The 18,121-nt window shown below is 40.3% G+C and overlaps 2 protein-coding genes across 8 annotated transcripts; one reads left to right on the top strand and one right to left on the bottom strand.

The window, feature by feature from the left end:
- The first annotated feature begins 1,263 nt into the window (after nt 1-1,263).
- LOC112202645 lies at nt 1,264-7,550 on the top strand. 7 transcript variants are annotated; one of them, XM_040505955.1, is made up of 10 exons: nt 1,264-1,432; nt 1,650-1,807; nt 1,929-2,045; nt 2,136-2,962; nt 3,270-3,388; nt 5,177-6,073; nt 6,156-6,447; nt 6,665-6,830; nt 7,001-7,106; nt 7,206-7,550. In XM_040505955.1, exons 4-10 carry the CDS (start codon nt 2,171-2,173, stop codon nt 7,321-7,323), a joined length of 2,490 nt encoding a protein of 829 aa, XP_040361889.1. In that variant the 5' UTR covers nt 1,264-1,432; nt 1,650-1,807; nt 1,929-2,045; nt 2,136-2,170; the 3' UTR covers nt 7,324-7,550. The 7 variants fall into 7 exon arrangements, with proteins under 7 accessions (XP_040361889.1, XP_040361890.1, XP_040361891.1 ...); XM_040505956.1 differs by having other exon boundaries at nt 1,924-2,045; XM_040505957.1 differs by lacking the exon at nt 1,650-1,807.
- Nucleotides 7,551-7,993: 443 nt separating this feature from the next.
- LOC112167117 (histone H2B.2) lies at nt 7,994-9,515 on the bottom strand. Its single transcript, XM_024304086.2, has one exon. The coding sequence runs from the start codon at nt 9,129-9,131 to the stop codon at nt 8,151-8,153; it is 981 nt and encodes a 326-aa protein (XP_024159854.1). The 5' UTR covers nt 9,132-9,515; the 3' UTR covers nt 7,994-8,150.
- Between the last annotated feature and the right edge of the window lie 8,606 nt (nt 9,516-18,121).

The following is an 18,121-nucleotide window of genomic DNA, read 5'->3' as shown; positions in this document are numbered from 1 at the left end:
TCATAGTCATGAGACAACTTTTTATACAACTAATAAAAGAATCAAAAACAAATATCGATCCATTCATAGATTTCATGAGCCAAATGCACCTATCTTTGAAAGGGGGGTTTCTAAATTTTAATACATTTTATGTCTCTCGAAGGGCCACATAGTGGATTGAACTTTTCCATTTCTCCAATGAAATCTGAGAATTCTTGGTTCTAAACCCTAGTTTAATATCCTACTTCAATGATGATATACCATTTCTTGGTACAAAGTTGGTTTTTCTTTTCAAAGATTTTATGTTTATCCTAATATCAAACACACTAAGCTCTAAAATAAAGAACATAATTATCCACAAGGTGTGGTCGGATTGGCAAACTCAGCTTTAGCTTAGGCGAGCTTCCAAGTCTAGTACCCCAAGGTCCTGGGTTCAATGCTAGCTGAAAACATATGTGGCCAATGAGCCTATATCCGAAGTGGATTAGTCTCCTAGTTGTCAGCTTTAGGGGAAACTACTCTAAAAAAAAAAAAATGTAATTCATAAACTTATAATAAACTAGACATAAAAATGAGTAGACACCATAATTTTCTCCTCTGATATTCTATAAACTAAACATAAAAATGAGTAGACACCCTAATTATCTCATCTGATATTCTATACCATTATTGCTCAAAGAATATGATTCCTCACAAATGCAAGTTCACGAGTGTCTCATCCCATGCTCCAATAATCAAATCATTTTTTTTTTTTTTTTGATTTGTCAATCACACGGTGTCCTCAAAGGCTTCCTAGGCCCAGAGACTAATCCGTGCTCGGGGGATCTTGTCAGAACGCTTCCTCCTCCCTGGCCACCAAGAATATATTGGGATTTAACTCCAATAAGCGTCGGCGGGATTCGAACCCGGGTGTGGGGGTTCCACACCTGGAGGCTCTTACCAATAATCAAATCATAATTCTACTTTAGTTATCAGCAATGGGAATGATATCCACGCCCCACCCACACTCCCCAACGTCCTTACAAAAGGGCGGGGAACAATACGGCGCCGTATCCCAGAACCCCGTCGAAACCGACAAACGACGTCGTTTCCGCCTCGCAAAAGCTTGTTTCCCACTCTCCGTTAAATTCAAGATTTGGCAGGTTCCGTAAAGTGACCGCTAGACACGGACACGTGCCACGTGTCGCCCCCTGGGGGGCTCCCCCCAAGAAATTTTAGACGTTAGCGTTACGGCAGTGTATTTATGACAAAAACGGTGACGTTTCCTCCATTTACTCTCTCTATTCTTCCCTCCTCCTCACCTGTCTCTCTGAAACTTCCCATCTCAAATTCTCTCTCTAGCTTTCTCTCTCTAAAGCTCTCTCTCTCTCTCTCTAAGTCTCGGTTACTATCTGCACAGCTAGGGTTTCGTTTGCTTTACTTCTAAGCGAGAAAGGCGGAGAGAGCCTCACCGGTACGCTCTTTTCAAATCTCGAATCCGAATCTTTTTATATTTAAAAATCTCGCTCCCTTTTGGTTTGTGTACTCGTATTGGTTTTGGATTTGGTTTAGGGTCTTATTTGAGTATTTTTTGGGGTTGGGGAAATGAGGGGAATTGAAGGTTTGAATGGTGTGGTGTTGAGGTCAGGTATGAATAGTCCACGGTTGACTGAGTCTGAATTTGGTGGTAGGCTGTTAGCGTCGTTTGGGGGTACAAATGATGACAAATGGAGGATTCAATGGCTTAGTTTCTAATCTCGTGCGGTTTCGTGGAGACTAAGCGGAGAGAATTGAGTAGATTTCCGATTTGGAAAGAAATCTAGCAAATTTGTTAGTTTTTAAATTCAAGGTAATTAAATTGGAAGGTTTTTTTTTTTTTGAAATATATAGCTTGGATTTGATTAAAGCTTTTTAAGGAAAAAAAAAAGATTGATCTTTGTATTCTTTCTTTTTTTTATTATGAAGTGCAGCAAAGAAGGAAGCAATCCAGCTATTCAATTTGTAAGGACTTGAGCAGTTGGATGATTTGATGCTTGGTTAGATTTGCGGTGAAGACGGCGGAGATGATAACTATGAGCTTGGCTAAAGTTGACTGGATTTGATGATCTGATTTTTAGAAAGAATCATCGGATTGTAATTTCTGTGAATGAATGCGCCTTTTTATGCATTTTGTACAGATGGGATGAAGGACTGACTGTTTGGATTTTGGACGATGGCTATTGCTGGTCTACAAAATGTTTCTGTGCTCGATTCTTCTTTCCTTAGAAGCTCTCAATCTGGTGCATCTAGAAGGGTGGACAATGAAGGGAGGGCACACTCCCGGGCTTCCTCTCTGCTACAAATGTGGCGAGAGCTTGAGGATGAGCATATGGTGAGTCGTCCCCTCGAGAGAGTTGGTGAAAGGTTGTTCCAACAAAGGAGTGATGGAGTTGGTAGCGAGAATACAGGTGACCTGGATGATGCAAGTGTGGCTGAGAGTGAGTGCAGAACATGGTCCCAAGGTCAAATTGGCTCATCCCCTGAACACGATGAATATAGCAATTTTAGCAGTGAGCACTCTTCTGATTTTGGGGACGGTGAAAGGGGGAGGGTGAGACAAATTTTTCAGGAATGGATGAACTGTGGTGCGAGTGAATGTGCATCAAATGTTTCTCGTATGAATAACAGTTCAAGGGCAGAGTTGCTTGGTGAAACTGAACAGGAGAGAGTGCGAATTATAAGGGAGTGGGTACGAATGAACAGCCAGCAAAGAGTTGCTTCTGGTGACAATGGAGAAGAACAACCTGCTGAGTTTGGTAATCAAATTGCACGAGTTCGTGATGGATTGGTTGTTAACCAAAGTGGAGGCCAGTCTGAGCATAACCGGAGGGGAATTCGTAAATTATGTGGGAGACAAGCTCTACTGGATATGTTAAAGAAGGCTGAGAGGGAAAGGCAAATAGAACTTCAAGTCTTGTCGGAGCACCAGCCCGTAACACGCTTTGCTCACCGCAACCGCATTCAGGTTCATTACGTTTCCTCATCTACAGTTGCATATCATACTGTTGTTCTCTGAAAATGGGTATTGAATTTGTTGTACATAATTTCATGATGTAATTGTGGTTATGCATGATAGTGGGATAGGAATTGGATAGTTAAATACCCTGTCCTTAGGGGAAAGGTTTGAACGTGTTGGTGCTTGACCGTCTACCATGTTAGTATCCTGTCATAGAAGTGTAATGTTGCTTTGTTACTCCTGTGTATTTTAATTGGTTTCCAGGTACCTATATTTCATGGCTACATGATAGTTTATTTATTTATTTTTCTTGCAGTCATTGCTTCGAGGAAGATTTTTACGAAATGGTAGAGCCATTGAGAACGAGAGACCCATTTCGATGGCTGAAACTGAATTGGGCTTATTGAGGCAAAGACATACAGTCTCTGGTCTGAGGTATTTGTCTCATGCACTAAATGCTATGTCTTTTCATAATTAAGTTTTTATGCTTTAATTTATTTTCCCTCAAGTATCATTCAGTAATCCATTTCAATTTTTCTAATTTGGAATAGCACTTGAATAATGCGGGCTTTTTCCCCAATAAACAATATTCAAATGAACAGTTGAGAACCTAAATTAGCTTGAACTGATGCATTAACCCAGCCTTTTGATCCTTGTTTGTTTTTCATATACATCTTGCATTCATCTTTGCAATTATCGAAATATAAATTTGTTGTTATTGTGTAAATTTGTTTTTCATGTCAGCGTATCTTTCTCTTGTTATTGTGTTTTCCCTGTGTTGTACTAGTCCCCATGGAAAGTGCTGTCTCTTGGTGTGAGATTAGATCTATTTAATTTTCGAACTTTATAAAATGAAAGGAGTCAACTATTCTGTGTCACAGTTGGAAAGATGTTTCTTACTGTGACATTGTGTGAGCTAGTACATATACGTGTAGGTATTCCCTTTCCTGGCATAATGGCAGACTTATGTTCTCTTTTCTTGTTTTCTGTCTTATCCTCATTATGTTGTCTTAAGTCTTCAACCAGTCTCTGTGGAATATGCAAAGGTGTCTCTTGTTGTTAGATTAGATCTATCTACAGTTTAAACCTTAGCAAGTGTGGTAGCATACCAGTTTCTTCATTGATTAACATGGAACTGAAGTCCACCACAGTACCAATAAACTGGGTCCATCGTGGTAATCTTTGACATGGATGTTTTCTGCATTTAGATCTGGGTTGTCCTTCTTTTTTCCTTTGTCAAATGAAGGTTTCTTTTCTTTTTGGAGTCATTTGATGTATGCATTGACAATGACGCAAGTAAAAATAAAACCAAACAGGATCCAGGTTCTTGTCAAATGCCAATTTTTTAGTATGAAAGGCTACTGTTCCATTTGTGCACTTATGAAGTTTCGTGGAATAAGGCAATGTGTCTCTACCCATTTATATGTTACTGATGCAGAATATTGAATGACACTTTTGGGTTGGCATCATACTGTTGAACCTTTGAAATTACGGATGATTTGTTGTGTGTACATTTTGTAAAGTAGTGGGGTTGTCATGCTGTTACTTGTTTGCATGAATTTTCTTTCTTGAAGAACTATGCTCTTCCACCCAACACGTCATCACATTGGGTTCTAAAACACGGTTGTTTTCACTGCATGATGTGATCTGCATAATTGATATTTAAGTACTATAGAAGGGGGACACAAATTTGGGGTACAAAGCATTTGCCTTTGTGGAATTGAAAGGTTTAAACTACATATAGTTTACCTTCCTAATGTGAAACTGAACACTATTTTTTAAAAGAACTCTTTATCATCTCCTCTCTCTTTCTAAAAGAAAAAAAAAACCTCTATCATCGTGTGAGTATGATCTTGCTGCAGAGGACTATCATTTTGCTGTACTGATTGATAGGAAGAGATAATGGAGCTTGAACTTTGTTTGCATTTTTTCATTTATGTGTGAGAGGGTGAGGGTTTCTGTTTCTAATGGTATACATACGTAACATATTTAGTTTCTCCTAATAGATCATTATAATGTTCTATATCTTTCTGTAGACTATGATTTATGGTTGAGTAATCCATCAATGCATTCTCCTTATTTTCATGGTTTTATACTTGGAAGTTCTCTGTGAATTTGTTACCGCACTCGACTTATACTGAGTTATATTATTTGTGCATTTTTGTCTTTTGATTAAAAAATGTTTCTTTGCATTGATGTTTTTGGATCTATGCTTTTGATTAGGGATGGTTTTGACTCCAAATTGGATAGTCCTGTTTGTGGTCAAGTAGGCAGCTGCCATTCTGAGTCATCTTCAAGCAATTCTAATGGTATCAGAAGTGGCCATACTCAACCGAACAATTCACATGAAGTCGTTAGTGGTTCTTTTGAGCAGTCTGAGGCTAATGATGTTGCAAGTAATGACCGAGGACACAATAGTTGTGGAACATCAGCTGCTAGGGCTGATTTAGGTGGAAACACCATTCAGGATATAGATTCACATGAATCTAATGCTCCCATAGAACATGGGCAAGAAGAGATTCCTGATAATGTTGTAAGTGGCTGGCAATGCTCATCCTCTATTGAGATTGTTGAAAGTAGAGATGGTGCTTGTCAAAACATGATTGGGAACTTACTTACAACCACTGCTGTTGAGCAGTCCCAAGAAACTTTGCACAATGATGCTAATGACCACAGTTACATTCAAGGAGCCAGTGATTTATCTAATGAGCAATCTGAGCTTGATGGGGATGAAAGTGTCATCCACGAACTCAGTCATGCAGATGGCAATATGCTTGAGGATGTAAATTTTCAAGAGTCCAATTCACAGCCACACCAGGTGCAAGCTGATGAGTATAATAGTTTGATAGAAAATGTCGTGGAACATACAGGTGAAGATCAGCAGGAAACTGCTGGTTATGAATGGTCCCAGGAGTTGGTAGAGAACGAAGATAGAGAAGATGATCAACTCCAAGAAGTCCCTGAAGTGTGGCACGATGAAAGTGGTTTTCAAGAGGCTGTTCAAAGTTGGTTAGAAGGGCCATCCAGCCAGGATTCCGATTCAGTCAGGCGGGCTGATACCTTTTACTTTCCTGATGATGAAAATGCTCATAATACAGAGCTAAGGGAACTTCTAAGCAGGTGTCAAATTTATTGATATGTGATTATGCTTTGGGGCTATTAAAGTTGCATTTTTCTCATTAAAATCTTATTCATGGTTCAGGAGAAGGGTCTCTAATCTTCTGAGTAGTGGTTTCCGTCAGAACCTTGATCAACTCATACAGTCATATGTGGAAAGGCAAGGTCATGCCGCCATTGACTGGGACGAAGCATCAGCTTATCCTGAATTGACTGAAGATATGGAGCAGACGTATCAGAGTGAAGTTCAAGTGAATGCTGTTGAGAGTCCTCACCTTGCTCTACCACCGCAGCCAATACCTTCCTCTCCGTTGTGGCACCAGGAGTCACCCCATGATAATTGGCCACGACATGACATGCATCAGCGCTTTGGAATTGTGAGTTCACATATCGGTGCTCGGAATTCTTTCCAATTTATGACATATATGTTGGATATCTGATTACTGCTGCATCTGCATATGTTCTTGGGTTCCAATTGCACTCGTCTACTCCAATCAGCTTGATCTTGGGCATTGCATCTTTGTGATCTGGTGCTTATATTCTCAGCTTATACTTTCTGGTCTTTTTAATTAACTTGTTGCTTTCTGGTGACAGGACTGGGAGATGGTGAATGATATGAGGATTGACATGGCTAGGCTGCAACAGAGGATGAACAACTTGCAAAGGATGTTGGAGGCCTGCATGGATATGCAACTTGAGTTGCAACGATCGATAAGACAAGAAGTTTCTGATGCCTTGAATCGGTCAGCCGGTTCACAAGGTTTGTCTATATTTTATGCACTTTACGGCGATTTTATGTAACTGTCCTTTCTGTATATCTGCCCTTTACGGTGATCACTCTCAATTACGTTTGCTTAAGTAGGTCAGCTGGTTCACAAGGATTGTCTATAATCTCTTCCTCACGCTGACCATGACTGTCTTCTCTTGTAGGGGTGTGTGAAGATGGTCTCCTAGATGATGGGTCTAAATGGGATAATGTAAGGAAAGGAATTTGCTGTATATGTTGTGTTAGCAGTATTGATTCTTTACTATACAGGTAAACTCCCACAATATGTTCCTTTTGTGATCCAAATTTACAAGGTATGTTGAGATTCTTATCATGTTTTTCCAATTTTTGTTAATTTCCTTTTGACAGATGTGGTCACATGTGCACATGTTCAAAATGCGCTACCAAATTGGTTGAGAGTAGCGGAAAATGTCCGATGTGCAGAGCACCCGCAGTTGAGGTGATCCGGGCTTATTCTGTATTATAACTCGAAAATAAAGTTAAATTAACAAAGATTGGCATCACAAGGTTTTGCTTCAAGCCTCATACTATTACTAGTGTATCTTTCTTTCTTCTTTTTCTCTTTTCTCCCTTGAAGCCATGATGTCTTATATATTCAGTGTATGATTGACATTATGTAACAAAAACGATACTTTCATTCAATATTTTTATCTAATGAAATACTGAATGGAAAATTAATATTCTACAAGTTTAGTCTTATAGACATGCCGAAAGTTGAGACCTTTTCCTTTAGTCAAGAAAGTTTGATTGCATATTTCTGTAATTGCATCCACAATCCTATCTTCATTATATTTCAAGTTGATGAGTGATGTGATGAGTATATGATACAACATTGGTAGGTTTGTACCAACAGAATAATCATTAATTTTTTTCCAATGAATAATCAATCAACTTCTCAAGATGGAGACCTAGTTTCCCTAATGTGCCATTCAGGAAAATGATCACCGGAGAGCTAGTCCCTAATGTACCATTCAGGAAAATGATCACCTCTCGGGTCTTTGATCTGGGTTAATCTTGTGTTGTTTCTCGAGGGTCAATAACTGTCTTTACACTTGCACAAGGAAATTACTCAATTACTGAATTAGAACAGAAAAGAGGACATTTCTAAGAAGAAAACAATCCGGAGACGTCCAAAATTTACAAACCGTCATATGTACATGCTTAGCTATCCCTTCCATATTCCACAAGTCAGAAAGCAGAAGAAAATAACAATTGAAACCAACTTCACTGAATGGAACTCACTATTTTACAAAATAAACCAACAACACCAACAAATTAAAATGAAATTAGAGACTACTTATTGGACCTTGCTGCATTCTTGGACAAGTAGTTGCTCACAGCCTTGGTCCCTTCCGCCATGGCATGTTTCCCAAGCTCTCCAGGCAAAACCAGCTTCACTGCCCCTTGAATCTCCCTCGAAGACAGCGTCTTTCGCGCCGTGTACATGGCCAGCTTTGCTGCCTCATCAGCTAGCCTGTCGAACATGTCATTCATATAATTGTTGAGAACCACCATGGCCTTTGCTGACATCCCCAGTTCAGGGTGCACCTGCTTCAACACTTTATACACATACCTCTTATACCCCTCTCCTCCCTCTCTATTCTTCCCTGTTGATCTCCTCTTTCTCTTCTTTTCTTTCTTCTCCCCTCCTTCTCCGATCTGCTTGACATCATCACTCTTCTCCTCTTCACCCTTGGATGCTTGGTTGTCGTCTTTCTTCTCAGGAGTCATAACCTTTGGTTTTTTGTCTTCAAAATTTTGTGTTCCACTATCTTCGTGGATATCCATGGAAATAGTCTTGGCCTGCTCTCTATCTTCTTCAAAGTTTTGCGTTTCACTTTCTTCTTGTTCTTGTTCAGTTTCCATGGCAACATCCTTGCTGACTGGCTCTTTGTCAGTTGGATCTGTGTCTTTTTCCTCTGGCTGTGTCTCTTCAACATTTGGAGTCGCACCTTCTTGTTCTTGTGCGGTTTCTATGGCAACAACCTTGACTGGCCCTTTGTCTTCACCAGTTGGGGTTTCATTTTCTTCTTGGCTTTCAAAGGCAACAATCCTGGCTGGCTTTTGGTCAACCAAGACTTCAACTTTCTCGGTCTGGTTTTCTTCTTTGGTTTCGATGTCAATTGTACTATTGGGTGACTTTTGTAGTTCATCATCATTCACTTTCTTCTGCCTCTTCTTTCTTTGGACCACAGAGACTTCAACAGTTTCCTTGACAACTTGCTTGGTGGTCTTCACCATCAACCTGGATGATGAGCGGCGCTTCGGAGCCATTTTCGACAGTAATGAACCTATGATCGATGTTTTCTCACTAAACAAAACCGAGTCGTTAGCTCTCTCCCTCTCAGAAGTCAGAACATGGATTTGAAAACGGTGCGATGATATTGTTTGTGATAAAGACTGAAGTTACAGCAGGATTGAGGAGATAATAACTGTGCGTGTTGGGGGCTTTACTACTGGTTGACATGTGGTGGACAGGTGTTGAGTGATTTCTGAACAATGGCTACGTGGTGGTAAAAGTGAAATTGTAAGCAAAAGTGGCTTCTGGATAAACTTTTATCTGCATGGAGAAAATCTTTCGAGTAATAAAAATATAGAAAAAGTTTGTGTCAGACCTCAAATCTGGCGAATGAGTACGAACCCTAGTTTTTATTCTCAGTTTTCTATCTCCTGGTTGAATTTCAGTTTTGAAATTGGCAACTTAAATCATGTAACGTCGACCTCTTGTTGTCCTTTCATCTCTAGGTTAGTCATGTTAATAGGTCATGCATACGATTTTTAACGAAAAAATATTGCAAAAGAATCAACGTAAGTGATAAGACTCTGAAACACATTGATTGGAAAGTGCATGTTAGGATCCGCAGGAGCCAAGCCGAGAAATGACATTGTTATAAAAGAAAAAGAAGGGAAAACTAAGAGAAATAAATGAATAAACTGATTAAATATTCATCAATGATAGTGTAGCAGTATATCACACTAGCTATTTAAGATGGTCACGGGACGAGTCCTAACAATCTCACCCCTTTAGATGAAGGCATTGTCCTCATGCCTAGAGTCCCGAGTGGTTTTCCTTGACAAAAATCAACTAGGCGGAGCATCTTGAAAATCATCATATTGTCAGAAGCAACCCCAAGAATGTTATACCAGCAGCACGCATAAATGAAGAGATCAAAGACAAACTCGAAGTAGAAAATCAACAACGTGATACCCCAGTGCTGAAAGTAGAGGAATAAATCATCATTCTCTTCAAGGTTGGTCAGCTGTGTGGCCTTAAGCACTTAAGCTTGGGCCTCCAAGTGATGAGATAGTTGTCCTGTATCCACATTCACAACTCTTGTAAACTGACCCCATTCTCCAGGCTTATCATCATAGCAATTTTTGACAGACTTAACAACTACCCATGCATTCACATTCTTCAAGTACAATATGGCTGAGCAACTCCATGGTGGCAGTTGAGAAGTTTCCAAGTGGGGATGCATACTTGCTTGAGCTTTGTGAGTGAGCCTTTTGCTTCGATAGCCAAGTAATTACTGTCGGAGTGGAGTCACCATTCGTTAATAAACAGGGAACAATAAGTAGCCAATCAATAGCACTTGTTTTCAACATTCCAACAATAGGGACATCATCGAATAAGATATCAAGATTATTATCTGAGTAAGTAGAGAAATCAAGGACCTGCAAAATGACATTAAGAAACAAAGGCTGTTCAATTTCTTCTGATACCAAGTCTGTATTGCCCATTGGAATAATTGCAAGTGCAACACATTTTTCATTGGTCTCTTGCTCAAGTCTTTTCATCTCCGCATGACCATAATTACCCAAAGCTGTACATGCATTAGCTTGATTGAGCTGAGAGGAAATTTCAATGACCTTGTCATGTAGCATGTGGCCTTGAGTGGTAGCTCCCGAAGCAACCATGTTCTTAGCAACCATGTACATTTTCATGCACAATACTTTTCTGAACTTCATGTTTGCAAACAGCAGCTCAAACCCAAGTGTTGGACTCTGAGAATCTAATGAAAAATCATGGAGTCCAATATTTGTATACAACCCCATATTCAACTCCATCATAGCTTTCCCGTTTGCTGTTGATCTAATTGCTTTCACAAACTGATCTGGAACATTAACATTTCTCATGCAGGAAAGATGACTTGCATGAACATCTTTGATACCATAAGTTGTAAACATTAAAACCTTTTGAGACAACGACAAACATCCAAGGGTCAAGTGCTGCTGAGCATTCCACCAAGATAACCTCCAAAGCCTGAAGACAAGGTATTTGGTCTGATTTAGCGAGTGCACTATAAACTGAAATGAAGTACTCCACAAAGAATTTCATAGTATGTCGCCAATGAGGTGAAGGGGTCAAACAATTCATATGGTCTGAAGAATTGAAAAAACTGGAATCAATTCCTTTTCTCCACATTTCCAGAGACTCATATGCACTCCTTGTCATTATATTCAACTTCTCATATATCTGAGCAGCTTCCTTTGAATACAATTGAACAATTGTAATTGCAATAATAGCTTCGACGTCTATCGGATCAATATGATACTCATTTTGCAGCAACTCCAAACTCGTAAATTCAACACATTTACACCCAATGTTGGGGCTCCCGGGGTTCCCTGTAAAGTAAGCACATAAGATGCACCAGGTACAAGGAATATATCATAGAGGTGAATCTCAGGTCCTGCGTAGACTTCCATCATAATTGGTTGGCTCAAAATTTCATGCCTAGATTGCTGCAAAGCATTGACAAAGAAAGTCGTGATCCCAAGATGTGAAGCAAAAATCTTAACTTTTGGGACATTTATATTTCCACCACCTGTGTTTGACATCTCAATAATTTGATCCTCAACATGCACTTGAACACTATTGTAGGCAAACTGATAAGAGTCAAAAGTTCTGTCCCCACTAATACTAGCCATAATATCAATAGTCTGTGAATTCCCTTCCATAAGGCTTATAACTTCTAGTGACATAATCTTTATTCAGGCAATCTCTGCAACTTGTACCACATCAGAAGATGCAAGTGGAGGAGCAATCCCAATATCATGAACTGTCACAAGCGCAGTCCCCAAGCCTTTAGGAGACAGCACCAGTTGGGAGCATTGTAAATCTGTTGGGCGTTGAATGACTTCCACAACTTGACTATCATTTACAACAACTTTCAGAAAACAGATTGCACCAGTAATTGCCAGATTTACCTTAGCATCGGGAATGAAAACTACTGAATGAAGCTCTGGACTAATCCTCAATGTAGAAATAAGGCGCGACAATGAGTTTTGAGTCAGTTCACCAAGTCCGTCGAATGCTTCCTTGCAAAACAGTTTAGTCTCACAATGACAAAGCTCAAAGCAAAGAATGAACCACTTTAATAGATGCGATCCTGATTGGCTGTCGGTGAAGCACACTGCCATCTTATTGTCGAGCTTGAGGCCTTCCGTAAGAACAAAATTTAGTTTCATAGCATTCTCTTCCCAATTTATATTCCTGACCCTATCCAAATCCTTCAAATCACCTTCTAATTTACTCAAAGATGATAAAATCTGGTATAAATTCTGACAATCGAATTTGAATCCCAACTTCTGCATTATATAAAGTGCATCCAAGGTAGACATAACATATACCAAACACTTCTCATCTAGCTTCATATGTTTTTCATGAAAATTCTCAAGCAGCTCTTTCTCCTGCTATTGTTTCCAGACTCTTCACTCCCATTAGTAGGGGTTTTACAAATACTACCATTATCAGCAGGAATAAGTGATGACGAATCCTCAGTAGTAAATTTGGGTGTTGAAGACGACGGAAGAGAACTAAACTTCAGTGGATTATCAACTTGGCCCGCCGGAGTTTGCGCCGGAACCCCTCAACAACCGTAGCTCCTCCCTGAATTCAGATATGAAGGTATCCATCGAACTCTTCAAAGATTTTTGCATCTCACATATCTTAGCATCTGTGTGTTCTTCGTGAACTTGTAATATATTCACCGGAACCTCGTGGTGGTGACGGTGAATTCTCAACCCCCGTAAGCTTGATCATAGGCTCTGGTGTGAAAGAAGAGTAGCCTGAATCAACAATTGGGACCTAGCTCCCAATCACGTACCCGGTCATCTTCCCTTGGAATTTGACTAAGCTGAAGGTCAGATTCCACCTGCTTTAGATCTGAAATAGGATTTAAGATGGTCATAAAGTCCAATAAGCCCATAACACAATAATGGCCCATAAGACTAAATTTGATTTGAAAATTTGTTCTTAATACAAAACATGATGTTGTTTATATAGGCAGTAAAGACCTAATAATTCTAAAAAGAATCCAAATTTAAAAGAAAACTAAGAACCTAAAATAAAAAGAATTCTAAAAAAAATGTAAAACTAGTATAAAAATATTAAATCCCGAATTGCATAATTAAAACGATATATTTTAGTCTAAATCTAATAACACTCACTAAAGTGAGTTTTGTAGATCTCGTTGATCCCATACCAGAAAGACTCTCAAAAGGACATTCTGGCCAAAATTTATTCCAATTTGACTCACAATCAAGACTTGACTTTCGCACGAGCAACTTGAAAAATCTAAAATCAAATCTTTCTTAATATTCCAACGGCTATTAAACTCATTACACATGACTTACCTATTTTTAATCAATCTTCTTGATTCTACGCCCCTTCTTTATTTTTGTCCTTTTCATTCTCGTCCTACACCAAAAATCCGAGTAGAAGGAGATTCTAAGGTTTTGCTTAACTGTATCAATTAATGGTGGCATCTAAAATCCATTATAGTAATAAGGGGTTGTCAATGGGCAGCCTTACCCAAAGTTGATGGGCTTGAGCCGGGCAGGGCCACAACATATATATATATATATATATATATTTTTTTTTTTTCCGGGCCGGGCAGGGACTGGCTTGTCTTAAAAATCAAGGCCTAGCCGCCCATGGGCCTAGGGCCTTATGGGCTTTTTCAAGCCAGGCCAGGCTGGGCTTTTTGGGTGGGCAGGGCAGGTCCATTATATTTATAAGTCATGTTCTTTTGTTAAAAAAAGTACAAAAAGCTATGAAAAAATTATGATATGTTAATGATTGAACAAAATAAAATACAAAATTAAAAAAATATATGGCCTAATGTAATAATTAGTTCAATATAACTACATAAAAAAATATTAATACTAGAATTAATTTGAATGGGTTTTCGGGCTGGCTTTATAAGGCCGGTCGGGCTTTAATGGGCATATAATGGGTTGGGCCGTGGACCGGGATGGGCTTGGCTGCAGGCTGAGTCGGGCTTTTGCCCATTGGGCTGGGCGGGCGCCCATTGACTTTTGGGCCAGCGGGCCAAATGATGAGTAATGAATAAATAAAAAATCCATTATATTATAATTCATCAATAAAAAGCTTGCATCAGCTTTTTATCCAGTTCATTATTAATGAAGTTTATTCTTGATCAAAAATAAAAAGCTTGCATCTGTTGTAGAGAAACTGAATTTGAGAGGAATTTGCTGTGTGTTCTCATTGATAATAGGGGCCTCTTTATATAGAGGATTACAATGCATAGAGTCTGAATCATACAAGGAAAGATAATCTCTAGATTCTTCTAATTAAACCCTATTACCACTAGGTCAAGTAACCTAGAGTTTGGGCCAAACACAAACAGAGATATCCTTAAACACTCCCCCTTGTGTTGTCCAAATGCGGTGCTTCTCTTGTTGCCTCGTTAAAAACCTTGATGAGTAACAAAAACCCAGTAGGACAAAAATAACCTCGGTCGAAGGGGAAAAAGAGCACAACACACCCTTCATGATTCGTGACGAACATGTAGACATCTCACCCTGATGTCTGTGCCTCCCCCTGATGACTATGATCATGGGAGTTCAGATAATTTCTGCAAGCCAATTCTTGCCACATGTTTCTTGAACGTGGATTTGGGCAATGACTTAGTAAACAAGTCTGCCTCATTGTTCTCAGATCGAACCTGGTTCACTTTGATCTTGAGGAGCTTCTGTTGTTGCTGATTATAGAAGAATTTGGGCGATATGTGCTTGATGTTGTCGCCTTTGATGTAGCCTTGCTTCATTTGTTCAATGCAAGCAGCATTATCCTCATAAATGCTCGTTGGCTCATCTGTGGTAGACTTCAAACCACAATTGCTTCGAATATGCGTAACTATGGATCGAAGCCATATACATTCACGAACTGCTTCGTGAAGAGCAATAATCTCTGCATGATTCGAAGAGGTAGCGATTAAGGTCTGCTTTGTAGACCTCCAAAATATCGCGGTCTTTCCCATGGTGAAAACATAACCAGTTTGGGAGTGACCTTTGTGTGGGTCAGAGAGGTACCCAGCATCAGCAAAACCTTCCAAAACACTTACATCGTTTTGGGGTGGGGAGAGGGAACGCGGTTCACCATATGTGGCGTCCCTGACACTAGATGGGTCCAAATCCATCTTCTCTCTGTAGGGATAGAACAAGCCCATATCGATCGTACCACTTAGGTATCGAAAGATATCTTTACGTCGTGTTGGCGCAGAGCTATATCTAGCTAGCAAGTTCACACCGAATGAGATATATGGTCTTGTGCATTGTGCTAAGTACAATAATGCGCCTATTGCACTTAGATAAGGCACTTCTGCCTCTAGCACTTCTTCGTCGTCATCTTTTGGACGGAATGGATCCTTCTTTGGATCAAGACTACGGACGACCATTAGGGTGCTTGAAGGATTAATCTTGTCAGTGTTGAAACACCTAAGTATCTTTTGGGTATAAGCTGACTGATGAATCAGGATACCATCTCTACGGTGCTCAAGTTCTAAACTGAGGTAAAACTGTGTTTTCCCAAGATCTTTCATCTCAAACTCAGATTTCAAGTGTTCAGTGGTTTCCCTTAACTCTTTAAGGCTGCCAATTATGTTCATGTCATCAACATAAACCACTACTATTGCAAATCTGGAACTTGTCCTTTTTATGAACACACATGGGCATAATTCATTGTTGACATATCCCTTTCCAATCAAGTAGTCACTTAGACGGTTATACCACATCCGTCCAGATTGTTTCAATCCATATAGTGAGCGTTTCAACCTTATAGCAAATGCGCTCCGTGGTTTAGAGCCACTTGATTTGGGTAACTAAATTCCATCTGGAATCTTTATGTATATCTCCGTATCTAGATCCCCATATAGATACGCAGTAACCACATCCATAAGCTGCATGTTCAATTTTTCGGAACCTACCAAACTGACAAAGTAGCGGAACGTTATGACATCCATTACGGGAGAATAGGTCTCTTCGAAGTCGATTCCAGGGCGTTGTGAGAAGCCTTGCGCCACAAGGCGAGCTTTGTATCTTACAATATCGTTTTTCTCATTACGCTTTCTAACGAACACCTATTTATGACCAACTGGTTTGGTGCTGGGCGGTATTGGTACAACTTTGCCAAACACCTTTCTTTTCGCTAGAGAATCAAGTTCTGCCTGGATCACATCTTTCCATTTTGGCCAATCAGCTCTACGTTGGCATTCATCAACGGAGCGTGGTTCGATGCCATCGGTCTCAATAATCTCACGCGCCACTGAATACGCGAATACATCATCAATGATGATGGACTTTATTTCCCACGTCCCATATACACTAGTTAATTTACAGAGATCTCTACGTTCTCATGAATAGGTTCTGACATTGAGGCGTCCCCCAATGATGTCTCTTGGACATAACCGTAATCCGGAACATTCTCATGGGACGGATTTTGAGTATCGATGATCAAAGGATTTGTTTGTGTCTCATTCGCTTTCTTCCTAGGGCGAGTATCCTTCGAACCAATTGGTCTACTGCGCTTCCTTGCGGAACCTGCGGCCATAGATGCCACATCATTGCCATGCTGGGCAATGGCGCCATCTCCTGATGTCACAGGAGTGGCGTGATGTCCAGTATTTGGGACATCGATCCTTGCAGGCACGTTTGCAACAGGTATGTGTGATCTCATCACTTTGGCAACATCAGAAAACGTATCAGGCAGAGTGTCTGCTACGTTTTGGAGCTCGATTATTCTTCGCACTTCAAGTTCGGACTGTACGGTACGAGGATCGAGATAAGACATAGTGGGGACAGACCAAGACAATTCCTATCGTTGCTGTTGAACATCTGTATTCTTATCTCCCCCTAACGATGGGAAGACTGTCTCATCAAAGTGACAATCCGCAAATCTAGCAGTAAAGAGATCGGCTGTCAAGGGTTCAAGGTAGCGGACAATGGTTGGAGATTTATAGCCAACATAGATGCCCATTCATCGTTGTGGACCCATCTTAGTACGCTGTGGCGGCGTAATACACACATAGATGGCACACCCAAAAATGCGTAAATGCAAGATATTAGGCTCGTACCCAGTCACTAGCTGTAACGCAGAGTAAGATTGGGTTGCAGTGGGTCGTAGATGAATTAGTGTCGCTGCATGCAATATTGCATATTCCCAAGCAGAAACAAGGAGATTGGTGCGCATAACCAATGTCCGTGCTATCATCTGTAGTCGTTTGATAGCGGCTTCTGCGAGACCATTTTGGGTATGAACATGGCGAACTGGATGTTCTACACCAATCCCCAGTGACATGCAATAGTCATCGAACGTTTTCGATGTAAACTCCCCAGCATTATCAAGTCGAATGGACTTAATAGGATGGTTAGGGTAGTGAGCCCGTAGACGGATAATCTGGGCGAGGAGTTTAGCATAAGCAGCATTTCGAGTGGACAACATCGCGACATGTGACCAGCGTGTCGACGCATCAACCAATACCATAAAGTATTTAAAAGGTCTGTATGATGGTTGAATTGGTCCACAGATATCTCCTTGGATTCTCTGTAAGAACGGAATGAGTATTTTAGGATCCTTTGCATAGGACGGTCTCAGTCCTAATTTCCTGAAGGAACAGGTTTTGGAAAATGAGTGAGGGGCCTTAGAAGCAACCAATGAGGATTTGGGTTGGGCCGGAGCGTCTATAGCGCTATTAGAAGCAAAGTGTGTGACTACATCTCCCATTATGGCGTTAGAGCTATGGAAATAGGTTTGTGTGGCGTCATGGCCACTAGGAGGAGCAACCATGGTGTCATGCTCATGGTTGGCGCCATTTATGGCGTCATCACTAGGGACAGGGGCGGCCTTTCTGTGGCCCTAGACAGCAGCAGCGCCAGAAGCTACAATTTTTGCTGTCTTGCTGAGTCCTGGAATCAATTTGTGATTCTTGCTTCTTCTCACTCTGAAGAAAGGATGCCCGTGT

Source organism: Rosa chinensis, chromosome 5, assembly GCF_002994745.2.
Source record: "Rosa chinensis cultivar Old Blush chromosome 5, RchiOBHm-V2, whole genome shotgun sequence".
NCBI classification, from domain to species: Eukaryota; Viridiplantae; Streptophyta; class Magnoliopsida; order Rosales; family Rosaceae; genus Rosa; species Rosa chinensis.
The sequence above is the reverse complement of the archived record's forward strand: the minus strand, read 5'-3'. Positions and strand labels throughout refer to the sequence as shown.